This window comes from Rosa rugosa, chromosome 4 (assembly GCF_958449725.1).
Source record: "Rosa rugosa chromosome 4, drRosRugo1.1, whole genome shotgun sequence".
Taxonomy (NCBI): Eukaryota; Viridiplantae; Streptophyta; class Magnoliopsida; order Rosales; family Rosaceae; genus Rosa; species Rosa rugosa.
This window is the reverse complement of record NC_084823.1, coordinates 38,728,869-38,747,578: the sequence shown is the minus strand read 5'-3', so window position 1 is coordinate 38,747,578 and position 18,710 is coordinate 38,728,869. Positions and strand designations below refer to the sequence as shown.

General features: G+C 38.9%; 3 protein-coding genes and 1 non-coding gene across 9 annotated transcripts; all 4 read right to left on the bottom strand.

The window, feature by feature from the left end:
• Positions 1 to 4,111: 4,111 nt before the first annotated feature.
• LOC133746313 (2-oxoglutarate-dependent dioxygenase 19-like) lies at positions 4,112 to 5,883 on the bottom strand. Its single transcript, XM_062174497.1, has 4 exons — positions 5,559 to 5,883; positions 5,229 to 5,467; positions 4,702 to 5,029; positions 4,112 to 4,552 (listed from the first exon to the last, which is right to left on the bottom strand). Exons 1-4 carry the CDS (start codon positions 5,811 to 5,813, stop codon positions 4,307 to 4,309), a joined length of 1,068 nt encoding a protein of 355 aa, XP_062030481.1. The 5' UTR covers positions 5,814 to 5,883; the 3' UTR covers positions 4,112 to 4,306.
• Positions 5,884 to 8,627: 2,744 nt separating this feature from the next.
• LOC133743925 (trihelix transcription factor ENAP1-like) lies at positions 8,628 to 14,194 on the bottom strand. 6 transcript variants are annotated; one of them, XR_009863309.1, is made up of 4 exons: positions 13,040 to 14,194; positions 12,879 to 12,947; positions 10,201 to 10,750; positions 8,628 to 9,607 (listed from the first exon to the last, which is right to left on the bottom strand). XR_009863309.1 is itself a non-coding variant. In XM_062172001.1 (3 exons), exons 1-2 carry the CDS (start codon positions 13,926 to 13,928, stop codon positions 13,068 to 13,070), a joined length of 762 nt encoding a protein of 253 aa, XP_062027985.1. In that variant the 5' UTR covers positions 13,929 to 14,194; the 3' UTR covers positions 12,730 to 12,947; positions 13,040 to 13,067. The 6 variants fall into 6 exon arrangements, 3 of the variants coding, with proteins under 3 accessions (XP_062027985.1, XP_062027984.1, XP_062027983.1); XR_009863310.1 differs by having other exon boundaries at positions 8,628 to 10,750; positions 13,035 to 14,194; XR_009863308.1 differs by having other exon boundaries at positions 8,628 to 10,750.
• Positions 14,195 to 14,311: 117 nt separating this feature from the next.
• TRNAW-CCA (transfer RNA tryptophan (anticodon CCA)) lies at positions 14,312 to 14,383 on the bottom strand. The gene has a single exon. It is a non-coding gene; the product is annotated as a tRNA-Trp (tRNA).
• A 224-nt stretch (positions 14,384 to 14,607) lies between these two features.
• Positions 14,608 to 18,531, bottom strand: LOC133743924 (phospho-2-dehydro-3-deoxyheptonate aldolase 2, chloroplastic-like). Its single transcript, XM_062171998.1, has 5 exons — positions 17,955 to 18,531; positions 16,573 to 16,850; positions 15,815 to 16,091; positions 15,387 to 15,632; positions 14,608 to 15,277 (listed from the first exon to the last, which is right to left on the bottom strand). Exons 1-5 carry the CDS (start codon positions 18,456 to 18,458, stop codon positions 14,999 to 15,001), a joined length of 1,584 nt encoding a protein of 527 aa, XP_062027982.1. The 5' UTR covers positions 18,459 to 18,531; the 3' UTR covers positions 14,608 to 14,998.
• Between the last annotated feature and the right edge of the window lie 179 nt (positions 18,532 to 18,710).

Below are 18,710 nucleotides of genomic sequence, written 5' to 3'. Positions count from 1 at the left end.
AACTCTCAACTTAACAAAAAAATAATAATGAGGGCAAACACAAATGTATTTGAAAATTTCAATTGTAAAACTACAGTAAAGGAGCACAGGGATAAATGTTCAAATCAAAATAGTTTTACTGTAGATAACATTTGTCCCCACAACTTTTGTTTTTTGTTTTGTTTTTTATTTTATTTTTTTCATAAGAAGAGAAGAGAAGAGTTTTATAGATACTATGATAATAGAAGGATTAAATACTTGTTACTCCTCGTACTTTTCCCTGAAAAACAGTTTGGTCCCTCGCCTTTTAAATTAAACTGAATAATCCTTATTCTCTCAAATTCTCATATAACAAGTCCAAAATGATCCGAAATGACTATTATGCCCCTCATTTCCTATTTTTATTATTTTTTTCTCTATTTTTTTAATTTTTCTCCCCTTTTTTTTATATTTTCTCTCTCCCTCTCTCCTGGCCGCACGGTCTCTCTCTCTCTCCCTCGACCTCTCTTCTTCTTCTCTTCCTCTGCAACCACCGGAGAACACCAGCGCCGCCCTCTCCTCGGGCTCCCCCGCCTCCACCGCCAAGAAGCTCCAGAACGCCATCCGCCTCCTCGAGTCCCAGCTCCGCTCCGAGGTCCTCTCCCGCCACTCCGACCTCCTCTCCCAGCTCTCCTCCCTCCAGCACGCCGACCACGCCCTCTCCACCGTCCGATCCTCCGTCCACACCGCCCTCACTCTCCAGCTCTCCAACCTCCACGCCACCTCCGAGCTCCTCCACCACACCCTCCGCGCCCTTCGCCTCTCCAAGAAGCGAAGATCGATCTCGCCAAGGCCGCCCAGCTGCATTGCGAGATCTTGGCGCTCTACGACGAGTACGATCTCTCCGGCATCAAAGTCATCGAGGAGGACCTCGGCTCGGTCAGAGAGACCGGCGACAAGTTGCGCGGCGAGGCCATGAAGGCGTTGGAGCTAGGGATGGAGGGGTTGAATCAGGGGGAGGTGGCCATCAGGTTGCAGGTGTTCTCCGGTGGTTGCAGAGGGAAGAAGAGAGAGGGAGCGAGAGGTCAGGGGAGAGAGAGAAGGAGGGAGAGAGAAAATATAAAAAAAAAAAAAGGGGGAGAAAAATTAAAAAAAATAGAGAAAAAATAAAAATAGGAAATGAGGGGCATAATAGTTATTTCGGATCATTTTGGACTTGTTATATGAGAATTTGAGAGAATAAGGACTATTCAGTTTAATTTAAAAGGCGAGGGACCAAACTATTTTTCAGGGAAAAGTACGAGGAGTAACAAGTATTTAATCCATAATAGAAACTCATGGATAAATGCTCAGATCAAAGCAATCAAGGAATCTATCCCTTTCTTTCCACTGCTTATCGATTGCCAGTAGTATTTTCCATACATTGTTAATCGATTTGATATCTCTCTTTATCAAAATCGTCAACTGTTTCGGACAGACCAAAAATTTTATAACCTTTCCTTCCTTCAATTGCTCAGTGTTGGCAATGATCTTTTCAACTATCGATGGGGCTAATGATCTTACAGTTGACCTTTTTTTTTCTTTTTTTTTTTGCAGGTTAAGTTGAGCACTTGTTTTTAGCATATCACCAAGGTAGTGGGTACCCATCACTATTCTGCATCTATTTCGGATGGCTTTTGAACCAATCTTTAGTTAGGAATGCATCAAACTTGTCTTAACATATAAGATAGGTCATTTTCTCTAAGCACGATCTGACGAACCATGGCTTCAACAAGTCTGAGTGGCTGACTTGGCTGCTCTGCTAGATATCTTATCCACCACTCGTTTTTATACTCATAGGCATTTTTCTTTGAACGGAATAAATGAAACAATTCTTTCCTTTCCATCTTGAAACCATAGCTTTCCATCATAAAATAACTTCTTTGCTCCGTACTTTAACTAGTACCTCAATGTTTCAGCTCTATTGATTATCTCTTGCTGCTCTACTATTGTAAACAAAGTTGAACTGAATAGTAAAAGTCAAATTAGAGTCTTTGACAAAACCATACAATCTGGTTTAGTAAACATAGGAATACATAATGCACTACTGTGCAGATGATAGAACTAACGAAACACTTACAACTCTGAGTTAAGTGATATTTTTGAAAAGTTAGTAAGTTAAGTTCAAATGTGTCATAACTCAATGACTATTGGTGATTTTTTTGGCTAAACTTAATAAAAATCAGTAAAAGGTGAAGAACGATGAAGCAAAGCTCAGAAATATCTTAAAAAATTATCGGTTGAAGTCGTGAATTTGAAATTTCTCTATCGAAAGGTGTCTAAAATCTCAAATCTACAAGTTGGTGAGAAACTCATCCACTAACCAATTGGTGGCCAATGAAATGTTGACCATATATGCTCTTGTATATTGTCCAAAGAATGTAGAAATTAGACATGCATGACTAGTAATAAAAGCATCCTGGAATAATCCAAAAAAATCATGAAATATGAGTTCAAAAATGAGGAAGAAAAAATCATTTTATGATGAAAAAGTTGTGTTTCACAATGACATTGAAAAGAGGATCTTCTTTATTCCCTATAAAAAGAGGAATGACTCATATTAGATCACTAAAAGTGAATGACAGAGTAGATTTTTTAAGAGTCTAGTAGGATCAGCAATTCAGACATCTTAATTAAAGTCATGGTTTGTGACATCTTGTTTGGATAAACAAAAAATGCACCTCATCTGTTATGACAAATTTGATGCATTTTTTTGTGAAGATTGTTTCCGAAATCATTCAAAAGAGATGTTAGATGAATATAGGGACGTACATCCTTGGGATTAATGTTTCATTAGGTAACTATGAGCTAGTCGAGAGTTGATAATGTATCTTGTTGGAGATAAAGAAGAGGAAGCACAATTCTATAGTTTTATCTTGGAATTGTCGTGGACTTAACAAGTCAACCATAGGTATGTTGAGAGTAATTATTCTTATCTATGATCCCATGATTATGTTCCTTATAGAGACCCGCTTGTCATCTTGTAAAATAAGAAGAATATCTTACTCGCTGGGGTTCTAAAATTTTAGGGCTTCCCCTGCCAAGAAAAATGTAGCTGATCTTAAGGATTTCAATGCCAGCACAAATGAGGATGAGGATGATCCAAATAATAGTGTTGGATTGACCATATTATGGAAAGCAAATTTAATATTAGAATTTTCTGATAACTCAGACAACTATCTTGATTTTGTGGTTACCAAGTCTCCTCTTAATTCTTTCGTTTCTCCCTTTTCTTTTTTTCCCGATTTCATCTGTGTATTGTTTTTGCACAAAGATACCATGGGCACGCTAAATACATGTTGAAGTCTCAGCTGATTCACATAGATTTGGAAAAGATGAAGAACTACGTTGTCGTGCATGATACTATTAAAAGCATTAACATTAGCTGTAGCTGGGAAGATCTAGCAAATTCTGAAGAATTAAAGAGTGAAAAAGATATCAAAAGTTTTGTAGATCCCCACAACTCCTCGCGACACCCTAGTAGAGAGGGTTTTACTCGATGTAAGTATTGGATTCTCTCATCCTAGCTTAGGGGCTACAGTGGCAAATATAGGTGATCGAGTGAACCCTGTTTCAGTGACACTCAATAGAATAGCTCAGTAAAAACAATATATTGAATTTACAAATGCTACTTTGAAATGAAGCTATATGTGAACCATATTATTATCCTGGGCCTGGGGGAAGAGATTAGACCAAAGGATATATCTTTTTAATATATGCTTGTACAAATGCTATTAGTTATTTCTTTTTTTCTAATGAATTGATCAATTGATTTTCCTTTAGCAAATGAACAATTTTTGTTTTTTAATCCAATCAACAACTCATAAGTAATAACTAGTCTTCCATAAGTCAAACTCACGACTTTCCATTTACAAATGCGAGACTTAGAACATCTTTAGCAGACTCTCTATTTTGACTCCTTAACTATTTTGGAGAGCATGTTTAGTTTTTTATATATTTTGGGTCTTTAATTTTATTTTGGGTCTATGCCCAAAACAAATTGGACGTCGCACTGCAGGACCCAAATTAAATTGTGCTCATTACAAGCCTGTTAGATTCTGTAAGGCCCTTGGATTCGGTCCAGGTGATAGTTAATTTCACTGCTATATAAATAGAATTATAACACGTTTTTATTACATTTCTCTTAGGCTTGATCAATGTGGACTTCATGGAGTTCTTGCCGCTTTGGAACCACTAATACCAACATCGGCCGGAGATTGAAGATGGCATGGCATGATTATTAAAACTAAAATAAACATAATGAAGTGCAACAGTTTCAATACAACACATAACGAGCTAGATAGGCCGGCTAGGCTCGGATGTGATCAAATGTGGACTTCATATAGTTCTTGCCGCTTTGCTGAAGTTGTATGTATTCCTTGTAGTTCATTGCAAGGTACTTTGGAGCTTGGCCTTCTCTTTCACACAACTCTGGTGCTGGTGCGATAATTGTATCCACAGACGGTCCATGTGGTATGGCTATCGATATTCTTGTAGCTTTGTTGTTCACGGTGGCGCGATGCATCACACTCTTGTACTTGCCATTTGTAAGAATCTGCAGAAATTTTTACAAATTAAATTAGATTTAACAGAGGCTAGAAACAATCACCAATCTTATGGATGTGCCGGTGATAGTTACCATAGATATACGTACAGAAGTACGACTGTACGAGACTACGAGACTAAGAAAATTTCAAGTAGTACCTGCATTTGATCCGCAAGGTTAACAAAAAAGCCATTCTTAGGGCCATTGACAGTGAGCCATTTTCCATTGTGCTCGACTTGGAGGCCATTCATTTCATTTTGGATGAGGAGAGTGACTAGACCATGATCGGTATGATGGGGTATACCAATGGCATGTTCAGGCTGAGGACAAGGTGGGTAGTAGTTCCCCGCTAGCATTTGTAAGCCGCGATCCATGTTCATTGTGTTGTATATGTAGTCCGGCTCCAACCCCAAGCTTTCTGATATTGCTTGTGTTATTTCCAAGGCTACTTCTCGGCTTCTTTTGCTAAACTCCAGCGAAATTTCACTAAAACAAAGAAACATAAAACAGGAAACCATCAACAGTTGAAAATTAGGAGTAACAGAATGTTCTCTTACTACACAAATTATGAGACTGTGAACTTGATTGGATCATTAGTCAATTATAGTATGATCCAAACTCAGTATGATTTAATTGACAGATTATAGTCCAGTAAGAAATTATTATTCTCAAGAGTTAGTTAAACCTGAAGCTAGCCGGCTTGTAGAGGGAGTAGAACTCGGGATGTGTTCGGACCTTGAAGAAGTCTCTCCATAGAAGTACTTTGTCCAACGCAAGATTATAGCTCGTGCCATACTTGAACATCTCAAGCACATCATTTCCTGATTTAAACTCCCTCTTCTCCTCGTCCGGAAGACTGAAAAATCCATGACATGCGTCAATCATCGCCTTCATTAGGTTCTCTGGTACTCCGTGGTTAATTGCCTGATATCAAGTGAAGTTAAAAGAGGATTAGCCTCCTGAACAAAACATCCATGTATAACAAGAACCAAAGCTCATATATTAGTTAACATACAATGAAGAAGCCCCATTCTTCACAAATTTTGACAAGATCGCCAATGATTTTTGCGCGTTCGTCAGGAGAACCAGAGGTGAGAAGAGACATATCAACAATGGGAATAGCAAACTCAGGGTCATTAGGATCAGCTTCATCATTGGGGTTTATGTTGAAGGCATATGCAGAAGGCACAGAGTTGAGAGCTGGTGACTCGGCTAGCGATTTTATGCTTGTGACATTTGATGTCTCCTGGGCTTGAGCAACTGCAGCCATCTTGAGATTGTGGTGATGGAAGTGACTACTGAGTAATATGTGATCGAAGAAGAGAAAGAAGAGTGTTGAATGGGTTGTTGTTTTGGAATGAAAGAAAGAAATGGTTCCCATTTATAAGAGTAGTCAAGCAGAAGTGACATTGAAATTATAAACGTGGTCAAAATCCTCCTACTAAACATAGAATTTCTAGATTCTTTTAGATAAGTTAATTAATTAAGTGGAATGTATAGCCTACCACATGGGACTACAAGTGATTGAAATTGATGCGTGCATGTAAAATACTTCTACATTATGTATAGAATAAGTACATTGTATCTATATATGATACGTGCCAACAAGATCATGAAGAAATGAAGGAAACAAAGGTTTCATCGTGTAATATAATTAATACTAATCGAGCGAGTTTGTTTGAGTAAATTACGGTCTATTACTAATCGAGCTTTGTAACTGATAATCCAAATTCACTAACTTCATGTCGGATTTGGATTGTATTATGTATCTACATTGTGTCAATTAGTATGTATGTGTTACATAATAAATGTCCAGATATTAGTCAGGGTCTGGTTTTTTAAGTCACTGAATTGATGTACATTTTTTTTAAGTCGTCTCATGGCCAAAATCATAAGTCATCTCATTACCAGATATTAGTTAGAGTCTGGTTTTTTATGTCACTGAATTGACCAAGATCATACTGATCGACATGCATGCATGGGAAAGTAAAGTCCCATTTCTGCAACGATTTTCTGTTTCGATCATTTTAATACTTTCGTACTATGAGAGACTATCACAAATCACAATAGCCACATATCTTTGAGTCATTTCAACAGAATCATAGCCACTAGAGCAACTAGCTAGAGGAAACGTGTAACAATTTTGACTTCCAATTTCCAAAGCATTATTACACAATTCTTATTCAACCTGTAAAACAAACCGGTCTTAGCATATGATCTCGACTAAGTATGAAAGGAAGGAAGACCATTCAATAAACCAATAAAAATCGAGAAATATAAACTTGAATCTCGACAAGATCAAGAAAAATCAGAAAAGACTGGTCAAAATTGGCCTGTGGAAAAAGTCTAGAATGTTGATTTCATTCTGAAAGACTAAAGTTTGGTTACGTATATTCAATTAGGTGTTTGCACGAGAATTATTTCAACTTAATTAGGGTTTTGAAATATAAGATCTATATATGCAGCTTCGAGGCCAAAGTTATATTTTTCTGTGATAAGAGAAACATGCATTATTGAAACTGTACATATATGTGCTCACACATAGATATATTACAAGAACATACAAATGAACTCAATCTAATAGAGATAATTAAATATGCATGTAATATGTTTAGAGCGAGGCTGCGAGAGAGCTCTAACAATCTCTCAAGGATGGCAAGACAGAACGGCAGGAGTCTTCCGAGTAGGACGGTGTTTAGGTAGGCGACGGTGTTTAGGTAGGAGTAAACGGCCCTTTAGGTTTAGGAGATTTCTTTCGTAAGGTTGGAATTTTAGTAACAATTATAGGAAGCAGCTCATAGGGAATTTTCAGGACTTCACGATGTGTAAGGTCAATGAGAAGGCGATGCGAAGTTTAAAACCGAAGGGAGAGAAAGCAGGAGGATCGTCTTCCTCATCGGTTTGCAACAAGTAAAATCAATGTCATCATCATCTTTATCTTCATAACAAGCCTCATAGTCATAGATGACGCTCCTTCTCTCAAAAAACTAGTTTTTACTTTTTACAGTGGTACTTGTCCCGAAACTATAGTAATTTGTATTCTTTCTTTTTCTTCCGGGTTATTTTATGAGGAAATTCATGAGGCAAAATTAGCCATGTTGGATAGAAGGAGTTCAAATTCAATCCCTAAACTACTTCTACATCTGAATATCTGATACAAGCAAAATGGCTGTATCATATATCTCTATAAGTTTACCATCATAGTGTCGTTCTTTAGTTAAGGGAATAGCGTTCATGATTATTAAAGAAATATATCCGTTATTTTTCTTAATCTTTACCTACCAAGTTTTCGTTTTACCATAGCCCAAAAAAAGCAACTGTTTTTTTTTTTTTTTTTCAATTAAGAAAAACAATTACAAACAAAAATCACAAGCACAACCACCCTCAAACTGATCAAACTGGAACGCAGAGCTCGCAGAGAGAGGAAGACCGCCAAACCAAGTACAAACAGAAGAATAGGAGCGGCCTAAATTAGCTATATGATCAGCCAAAAAATTGGCCTCACGTGCAAAAACGTTGCAGACTGAAAATGCGAGGCCAACTAACTAACGGATGTCCTGGATAATGAATTGGATCCTCCAAGGAGTGGATATACAGCCATTCAGAGCATCGATGAGGAGTTGGAATCACCTTCCACAAACAGAGGTTGAGAAGTAATATGAGAAAGTTGAGCCAGACCTTCACGTAGCTTCGGCAATTAAGACATCCAAGGAGCCAAGTTTCTTACAAAGAGCCAACAGAAGGTGGCCAAGAGAATCACGGACAACAAAGCCAGCAGCTGCTGGCTGAGGAGGGATCCATCAAAGTTCAGCTTCAGAGTGGAAGGAGGGGGTGGACGCCAAACAAAAGAAACTGTTACAAAATACGATTTGAACCTCATAATGAAGAAGAAGAAAGCCTGTGTCATGTGGTCTCAGGTGTGGTGAGGGTTACACATACAATTAGAAAAGAAAAAGAAAAACAAGAATCTTGTCAAAATGAAGTAATTTCATTTGACAAATGTACTAACTTATAAAACTTGAATCTGGAACACACAGATTAGCCACATTACCAACTCATTAGAACGAATATGAATACTAAGGCATTGTTCTTCAAGGCATAGTTATCCTGTCATGCAGTTCTGTTATTTACCAACAGATTACACAGCATAAACGAGCTTTATCAGAACAAAAGAGGGGAAAAGAAAATGAAGGAATAGTTGCAAAAAGAAAAGCTTAAATCTGAGTGGTCATAGCTCCATCTTAAAATCAGGTGACAATGCTTCTGCTTGCTTTCCCATAATATGCATGCTCAAGCTCATCTACATCTTCACAAACCCTTCTCCAAACACATAATTGATGAAACCCTCTCTTCAATAGAATACACCCTTTTCTCAGACCAACAAATCCATACCTCCTCGAAGAAGGTGAATAACCCATCCAATTTTGAAAACAACAATCTCACAATCTATCTCAAATGGACCTCCAGATCAGGCTCTTCCCTTATTTTACAACTGTTGGGCAGAAAGGATGAATGAACCAAATTCTTATACCCAGAGATTTGACAGAAAACCTGCCCACTAGCACCAGCAATTCCTTGTCCAGCAAAATGCAAAAAAAAAAAAAATAATAATAAAAAATAAAAAACAGCTAGAAGGTTGAATTTTCCGCAACTTTTCTGTCTTTACATGAATACTCCAACCCTACCTTCAGTTCAGTGCCTCTACTGTCTACTGATATGGAGCCTAAACCAAAGTAGACTAAAATTTTCATTCCCTTTATGGAGCGGGTTCCACTTTTATTTTGTTTCTATATTTTTCCGTCCTCATTAATCTTAGCCTTTCATGTTCTTCAAATCAGATCACTGGTCATTCTTTAACAAACAAAAATGTACCATTGGAGAACCAAGCTCACAAGGAACAAGCCTTTTAAAAACCAACATTGACAGTACCCAATTGGACACTGACACCAATGTTAGCCATTTCGTGATGCAAACCACTAAAAGTTGGAAGGCTTCAAGCCTTCAAGTGACAATAGGCTTTTGGTCCCTTTTAACCTCACCACACCTGGACCATATAACAACACCCTGCAACATGATCTTGTTAAAACTAGCACATCAACTAATGGAATAAAGACAACTTCAGACTACGAATGAGGAGGTAGCAGAATCAGTAATTGTGATTCTATTGTTAGGGGCATCCATCATCATTTATAACATCATCAAATGATATATTACTGTAGTTCCAAATTGGGCAACATAACATGCAGAGGTAAGCATGTATCACAGAATAATTCCATTAGAAATACAATGGAAAGGAGACCAAAAGGGTTATGTGTCATGGAATAAATCTTGGACATGCATATGTGATGCATCTAACAGTATGCATGAAACTAGGTAAGCTTTTTATTGTTAAAAAATAGTGAGATAGTTCCTTAATATACCAATTAACATGTTTCAGACCTTTGAACAGACACAAAAAGAAAGTAGCAAGATCTACCAACTTAACAGAATCAGCAGCACAATAAGATTTAGTTCGCAAGGTACATCCCAATATACAGCACAGTATACAGAACATAAACAGTTTTATGTAATTGAAAGGGAAAAAAAAAATTGAGAAAGGCCATGCATATTTAGCATACTCAACCAAAATTGATATAAAACTTATAGAAAAAAGAAACCTGTGGTTTGTTTCCACCATCAAGGAATCAGGTGTTCTTGCTTTCCAATGATGCATTAACAAAAAGCTACCACAATCTGTTCCTGTGATTCCATTATGACCAGATTTTGCTTCATCTCATCTCCATTTGCATCTTCACAATCCCTTGGGCCATTTCCATCTTCGCAAACTTTTAATCCACTACTCAATGTCTCAACGAACACCCATCCTCTTTAACCCATTATCCCCACCGAAATTCATTAACTATGAATCGCTTACAAAAGGCTGGAACTTGGTTTTTCTTAAGCTTTACATGAACACCATCCTTTACCCAAAACCTACCTTCAAACTTGATGCCTTTACTTGTCTATCGATCAGCGGCTCCCAAACCAAAAGTAGACTACTTTCCATACGCGGTATGGAGCCGGATCCGCTCTATACTATTTCTGTCTCTCCTTGTAAATCAGAGCCTTTCAAGTTCTTAAAGTAAGTTCAACCAAAAGCGAAGCTCTTAAATCAACATCATTGGTCATTCTCAAGAAAAAGAACTCTTACCATCAGAGAACTAAACCCTGCAAGAAACAAACTCTCTGAGGAAATCCAACACAGACAATACCCAATTGGCCACTGATACCAATAATAACCATTTCCTGATTCAAACAAATGAAAGTTGTAATGCTTCCCAAGTTAAAATGTCTTTGAATCGCTTATCACCCAGCCACTCCACAACCAAACAATACTTGCAAGTTGCAACACAATCTTGTTAAATCTCACACTCGTGAAATAATGGAAAGACAACTTACAAACATAGAGGTGGCAGCATTTGTAGTTGTGATTCTATTGTTAGGTGTATCAATCGCCATTTGTAATATCATCGATGATATAAATGACTGTAGTTGTGATTCAGTTGTTAGGTGTATCAATCCTATTTGTAATATCATTGATGATATTAGTTACTGTTTTTAGGTTATGGCACAACAAATATCAGGAGGTTGAAGGTCAATGGGAAGGAAAAAAAAAATCTTTAAGCAGTTAGTTATTGTTTTGTAGTGTAATTACTCCTATCATGGCAATAATAATCTGAAATGTGATAACAGTTCATTCAGTATAACACTAATCTGAAGATATGAAGCAAACATAGATGAAGGTAGATACAACAAGGAGTTATGTCACATAAAAGTTATTTGAGGCCTTATGCACTCTCTAAGGAACCACTTAACTATAAATGTTGAATAATTCCAAATGTTTTATTTAATGAAATGCTCCTGAGGTTATTAAAACTTAGGTTTCTTGCCTCGATGGACAGTTTCAGAAGCCGTTTTGTCACTTAAAGTCTCTAACCAACCAAAGGTATAGTCTGAGGTTTCTTTCATAGTATTAGGCTTCCATCATCATTATACTTCATAATATATGATATAACCTAAACATATCTGAAACTCTATGCAAACTACCATGTCATCCTATATGGTGAATTAGGATCATTGATTTATGATAGACCAATTAAAATGGAAATGAAGTTTACACCATACCTTCAAAGTAGTTCATTGCTACTAGCCACAGCTTACTTTAACTGAATCAGTAAAAGTATACTTGTATGGTAAAAAACAATCTCTCTACTCTTCTCTCTCCTTACCGCTTAACTAAAAGTAATGGATTGCAACACCAATGCCTATGCCATTATGAGGGAAGAGATAAGAGTCCATTTGGCATCCTAATGAATTCCTCTATTGTGGAATTTCAGTGACATTCACAAGAAGCCTTTTCGATTTGCCTCGGCTGTAATTGTATTATTGTATTTCATTGATGCAGTATATCATTTTCTATGAACTCATGCATGTATCAAGGAAACACATGTGAATAAACTTGCATACTCATAAACTGTGAATGAACTTACAGATAGTTGAGAAATTCTTGAAATATTCATGCAAGTATAACCATGATTTGATTCATAAATTTGATGTACTCATGCTCAGATTGTAATGTGGGAACAATACAATGTATCTTCCAAATTCCCGAAATCCCTAAACATTATTATTGGCTCAAAGGTACCATCTACCAGTATAGTTTCATGGACACATACTAATCATTCTATAAGCTCAAGGATGACATTTACAGGGCTCTAGTGAGTCTCAGGCTGAAGCTTACTACATCACGATTTCCAATATTTCCCTTCAACATTTTTACTTTATCTGAACGGCATGAACTGAGCTGCAACTACAGCCATCCTAGAGCAACTAACTAAAATTCTTCCGCTTCTTTCTATGTATTCTATTTACTAGTATTAATTAAAGATTTCATTTGTGGAAAGAATACGGCATGTCATGGTAAGTTTTATTTTGATATGTAGTACCAAAATGGGCAACATAACATGCAAAATATCTGACAAGAGGATACCAATGTTTTGGACATAATGGAATCAAATAAACTGCTCAGGTGCCTAATTTTAGAAGATGTCTCCAAAAGGGACACTAGAAGAGTTAAACACAAAACAACTTAGACAAGCACATAAGTGAAATATAACAGTATGTAATTGAAACCCAGAAGCACTATATTGTTAGAAAATTGGTATATATTGCAATAAATCTACCACCTTACATGTTTCAAACCTTCCATCCGAGTCATTAGATACAAAAAAGAAGCTAGCCAAATCTACCAGCTCAAAAGTAATAACAGCATGATTATTAACCCCAAAAATCTTACTTCTTGTTAAAACCAGAGAACCCTCTTCTTCGAGGCACATCATCCTAGTACACATTTCTCGTCATTTACCTACAGATTACAGAAATGATGCAAACTTAGCACAATCTAAAACAAAACAGAAAGACCACAGGTAATTTAGCATACTCTAAAAAAGACCTTACAGCATGAACAACTAAACCGCAGCTCCATCTAGGAATCAGTCGACACCGCCTTGATCTTCCTCTTCTTCTTCTTCTTGCTGTCCAACAATGCACTCACACAAGCATTCACTATCTGTTGCTGTGACTCCATAATCACCTGAGTCTGCTTCATCTCCATGTCCATTTGCATCATCACAATCTCCCTAGCCATCTCCATCTTCCTCTTCTCCACCTTCATATACTTCTCCCCAAGCAACTGAATCGACGAAACCATCTCTTCAACCGGATCGACCTCTCTAGCACTCCTCAACAAACCCGAACCCCCTCCCAAATCTTTAACACCAACACCACTAGAATCCACTCCTCCGAATCTTCGAAGAAACCCTGAGCTTTCATTCTTCTTCAACTTCATCTTAGGATTAAACAAAGGCGCCAAATTCCTATGACCTAATGATTTCACAGGAAAACCAGCATCACCACCACCACTCCGTACATCAACAAATTCATCCAAATCAGCTAAAAACCTAGAACTCGAATTCCCCTCACCTTTACGGGCCGTGTGGCCCGACCCGAAACCCGACTTACCAGACTCGCCCTCCAATTCCTCCATAAACCGATACAAAGCCCAAGGCGAGAACCGACCGGGTCGGGTCGAGGCCCGCTGCTTCTCGGAGCGGTACCGTTTGCGGAGCTTCTCGATCTTGTTGTGGCACTGCGCGGCGGTCTTGGAGGGGGAGACGAGGGGGAATTGGGCGGCGAGGGTGGCGGCGACGTCATCCCAGTCGTTGGCTTTGAGATTGGTGCGGCCGAGGGAGGACCACTTGTCCTTGAAGACGGAGATGAGGGCTTGGGCCTCGTCGTCGGTCCAGCACAGCGGCGGGAAGCGGCGGCGGGGAGTGGGTGAGGACATTGGGGGTGTAGGTTAGGAGAAGAAAAAGAAGGGAAGGGAAGGGAAGCGTAGGTTAGGAGAAGAATGAGGGTTGTGATGGTGGTGGTGGTGGGTGGTCGTTGACATTGGTTAAGGGAAGAGAGAGAGAGAGAGAAGGTGGGGAATGCTAGAGTGCGCAGGTGGGGAGGAGTGGGCACGCTCTCAAGGTCACAACCACTCCCCGTCACTAAAGACCAATACGACGACGCCACCGCTGTGCTGTGCCCACACAGCTACCGAATGTGTGGGGTTTGGAATACAAAGCGCACCTTCCGCCGAGAGGGCAATATTGGTATTTTACCAGTTCTAGGGGTAAATCGGACATTAGTGATCATGTGCGCCTTAGTACGAACTAGTAAAAAAAGTGAACCTGACGTGAATCGAACACGCAACCTTCTGATCTGGAGTCAGACGCGCTACCATTGCGCCACAGATCCATTGCTGATGGTTCTCTGTACTATCAGTAGATTGGTCTTCAGTGTTTCCAAACCTTCATCTGCAAGGCATGAACATTTTTCTCATGTAATTGGCTTAAACCAATGTAATATGACCACCAGATACTTTTCTCAAAATGATACTTGTATGACATTCTTGATGAAACATAGATGGGATTTGTTATCGGTGTTGTGTGCAATTCAGCCAAAATTTGCTATCTCAAATGTTAATAACAAACAAAATGAAACTCAAAAATGGAACATCTCAGGCCATATCATGGTTTAATCCATTACAAACATACACAAGGAAGAGGATACGTAGGTCTCCAAAGGCCTCTCTAGAAGCCATTGGTTTTTAATACCAGCTACTGTATATATATAGGTAACCAATGTCAGACTCTCAACTTAGGATTCATCCTTTTTGGGTTCTCAAACTTTTCATATATCTGTTATGGTTATGGATTGATAACCAAGGTGAAAGAGAAAAAGAAAACCATCAAGGCGCAAACCTTTCATGTTCACGAAAATGTCATTATCCTTACAAGACCCTTTTCCCAACTCAGAACTTCAAAAATAAATAAACCTAAATCCAAGGACCAACAACTCGATTGTAGAAGCTTACGCTCGAGCACTGCCATTCATCTGATAATCAGTCCTAGATGATTTTAACCTGTCTTTCCTCAACCTATCTGATATTAAAAAGGCCAACTCAAGCGACTGCGATGCATTCAGTCTGGGGTCACAATGTGTGTGATAACGGGAGTTCAAGTCACTGAAGGTCACAGTCTTTGACCCTCCAACGCACTCTGTCACATTCTGCCCAGTCATCTCCAGATGCACTCCTCCAGGATAGCTCCCTTCTTGGTCATGGACGTCAAAGAAGGCTCTCAATTCAGCCTGAGGCAAAGAGTATCACCACCAAATAATCAATACACGGATTAGTCACTCAGATGGTGATAAAATCATACAGGATGACTAGAGTTTTATTTCCATTGACTGTACTTACCCTGATTGCATCAAATGGCCGTGTCTTGAGCCCACATGGAGCCTTTATGGTGTTCCCATGCATGGGATCACTGACCCATGTAACAATAAGCCCTGCCTGGCGCACAGCTCTGATCAAATGGGGGAGCTTTATCCGCATATTATCTGCTCCCATCCTGGTAATTATTGTCAGCCTACCAGGTCTGTTGTGAGGATTAAGAATCTCACACAGTTTCACAAGTTCATTTGGGTCCATCTTATCACTCACCTGCACAGTTCAAACATTAGTACCTAATTTAGGCAAACAATTTTGGAACATTCTTTGCCTCTAACAAACCACAGTTCCGTATTGTCAAATTGATGTCAAAAACAAGACTCAAACTACTATTTCTTCAACTCATTCAAATCTTTTATTGCTTCTTTGTATTCTAGAAGTAACAAACAATTTACCTTAATGCCAAGAGGATTGGATACACCACGAAGGAATTCAACATGTGCCCCATCCAATTGTCGAGTCCTCTCCCCTACCCAAAGCATGTGGGCAGAACAATCATAATAACGGCCAGTTGTGGAATCCTCCCTAGTCAAGGCCTGCTCATATGGTAAATGGAGGCATTCATGAGATATCCAAAACTCAATTGTATTCATGATTGGATTGTCACCAGTAACCCCAGCAGCACTAAGGAATCCAATAGCTTCATCCACTCGCTGTGCAAGTTCCATGTACCTATTTTCAAACAGATAAATTTATTACAACACAATATAACTCGTTGGAGATGTGTATGCTAACAATTGTTTCCCTCCAAAATTTCAGTACTAGGGAACATGATGATAGAAAGTCTGGTCACATATATAACAACCTAAGTAGAAACTTCGACATTTCTGACTACACCCATCTCGTTTATCAGATGAAATTTATTGTGGCAAATAACACTGGAGGAGCTTTAATTAAATGGCAAGAAGAAAACTTGAGCAAACTGTAGTATTGTTGCAACAGCAGCAATACATAAGGATCATAACAGTTTAGACCACTCAAATGGTGGTGCTAACTAACTCTGAGGAAATAGAAATTTCCTGCTTGTACTTGTAGCTTTTTGTGTCAGCCAGAAATACAAGATGGCCAGAAAGGCCAGGCTAAATGGAAGAAAACCAATAGATAAATCTTGAAAGTATCAGATGAATGTTGAGCTTTGTCATAAAACAGATACCTGTTCGCTTGCTCGCTATGCTCTACGAAGTCAAGATTCCAATCTGAGACTCTCTGCATTGCAGCATAACCACCAGTGGCAAATGCTCTAAGGAGATTCAGTGTGCCAACAGATTGGAGGTATGCTCTCAGTAACCTTTGTGGGTCTGGTATTCTAGATTTCTCATCAAAAGCATCACCATTGATATTGTCTCCCCGATAACTTGGGAGCTTCACACCATCTCTAGTCTCAAAATTATCAGACCTAGGCTTTGCAAATTGACCTGCCATTCTCCCAACCTGTCATAAAAAATAAATATCATATTAGAGCATTTTTCAGTTGTCCGTGTAATCAATCACTGAGCCCCTAGTTAATGACAACGTTGCAAAGCACGCACAGTTAAACATGTGAGGCAGTTCAGAATTTGAATCTTGGATCATCACATAAAAAATTTGACATAATTTACTTTATACTTTATCAAACCAGGTAGAGGCCTACATGTGATCATTTTTATGGGCATGTACTCCTGCACACATAGGCTAAGACACAACAACTACTTGATGAAGTCACTAATTACCCAAATCACCAACACGAGAAGCAAACTCAGAAACGTTTTTTTTTTTTTTTTTTTGCACTTTTCAAAATAGTAAACGGGAAGTGCAGTATTCTATACCAAAAAGAACCATGATGCAAGAGAGAAACAAGACCGAGGAAAAAAAAAAACTATATTACGTTGAAATGATTTTAAAGTAGAGTTATAAGAAAAGAATAATCCAAACAAAAGGGTTTGATATTATTAGAAGCCTGAGATAATGCACATCATCCTGGCAATTACCAGACAATATCTAATGCCAGGATAGGTGCAATCAAATCCTCAGAGTTCAACAGGCAGGGTAGAACTACAAATTTCCTATAATTACATTGTCATTGTTCATTAAACTTGAAGAATTCCATCATAGCACCTTGTACACTAGACTCTCTAATTCTAACTCTCCATGACCAATCTATCTGAACACACAGAACAACAAACCTTCTATCTCGTAATGCTCCTCTCTAGGAACCTAAGAAAAAAATATTCAAAGACTCTAAAAGACAACCATGAACTCAACCATCATCGTTCAGTGCATGCAGACAACCCAATACAAGATTCAAATGGTTCATGTCATTCCTGTATATTCCCAGCTACCAAAATAGCCATTTAGGAGATGATTTTTCAGTCAGAATCTAATTAACATGATAGCGAGAAATCAAAACAGCAAGAAATGTATTGAATTTTCTGTCAATTTAAAAAAAAAAAAAAAAAAAAAAACAAATTATGCACATTATCCAAGAGCATCTAAAATCCCAATTTAACAATAGACAAAATATAATTGTTCATGTTGGAAGAGCAAGAAGCAAAGGACCTTGATGACGGGCATTTGGGCCCCATAGATGAGAGTGATGGCCATCTGCAAGAAGACTCTGAACGTATCCCTAATATTATTAGCATTAAACTCCTTGAAACTCTCGGCGCAATCACCTCCCTGAAGCAAAAAGGCCTCGCCTTGAGCCGCCTTGCCGAGCAAGGTCTCCAGCCTCCTCGCCTCTCCGGCAAACACAATTGGCGGGAAGGTCTCGAGGGTGGTCAACACGGTGCGGAGCTCGTCCGGGTCCGGGTAAACCGGGAGCTGATGGGCCGTCCTGGATTTCCATGAGTCGACGGCCCAGTCGGAGGGCCCGGCGGTGGAGGAAATTGCGGAAGGGGAGGACGAGACGGCGGAAATTGTGGTTTTGGGGTTTTTGGAGAGAGTGAAGAGTTTGAAATGGGTTGTGGGTTTTGGGGTGGTGGTACGGGAGAGGAAGGGGTTTGGGGTGGTGAGATTAGCAGAGCCTGCTGCTGAGGCGGCGGCTGTGGCTGTCAGAGACATATCTGACTGGAGATATTTGTGTTGCAGGGGAGTGTCAGAATGTGATGATGATGGATAGGAGAAGAATGGATTTGAAGAAGGATCTAATCCTTCTGAGTCTGTTTTTATGGGTAACGTACCCACACCGATGTTACTTGCGACGCGCGTGACGAGGTGGCTGGAGGAGACGACGTCGTTTTGAGATAGTATAGTTTGCTTTGTTTTTTAAATCATTTTAAGTTCCTATACACATTCCGAGTAAGAAGACATGTC

Bases quoted from the DNA above. Each gene is read 5' to 3' on its own strand.
- LOC133746313 (XM_062174497.1), bottom strand. From the start codon at position 5,813: ATGGCTGCAGTTGCTCAAGCCCAGGAGACATCAAATGTCACAAGCATA. The intron at 5,468-5,558 runs GTATGTTAACTA...ACTTGATATCAG, and splicing joins AAGAATGGGGCTTCTTCATT to GCAATTAACCACGGAGTACC. The intron at 4,553-4,701 runs GTACTACTTGAA...AAATTTCTGCAG, and splicing joins ACCTTGCGGATCAAATGCAG to ATTCTTACAAATGGCAAGTA.
- LOC133743925 (XM_062172000.1), bottom strand. From the start codon at position 13,928: ATGTCCTCACCCACTCCCCGCCGCCGCTTCCCGCCGCTGTGCTGGACC.
- LOC133743924 (XM_062171998.1), bottom strand. From the start codon at position 18,458: ATGTCTCTGACAGCCACAGCCGCCGCCTCAGCAGCAGGCTCTGCTAAT. The intron at 15,633-15,814 runs GTAAATTGTTTG...TGAACTGTGCAG, and splicing joins CCAATCCTCTTGGCATTAAG to GTGAGTGATAAGATGGACCC. The intron at 15,278-15,386 runs GTAAGTACAGTC...TCTTTGCCTCAG, and splicing joins GGCCATTTGATGCAATCAGG to GCTGAATTGAGAGCCTTCTT.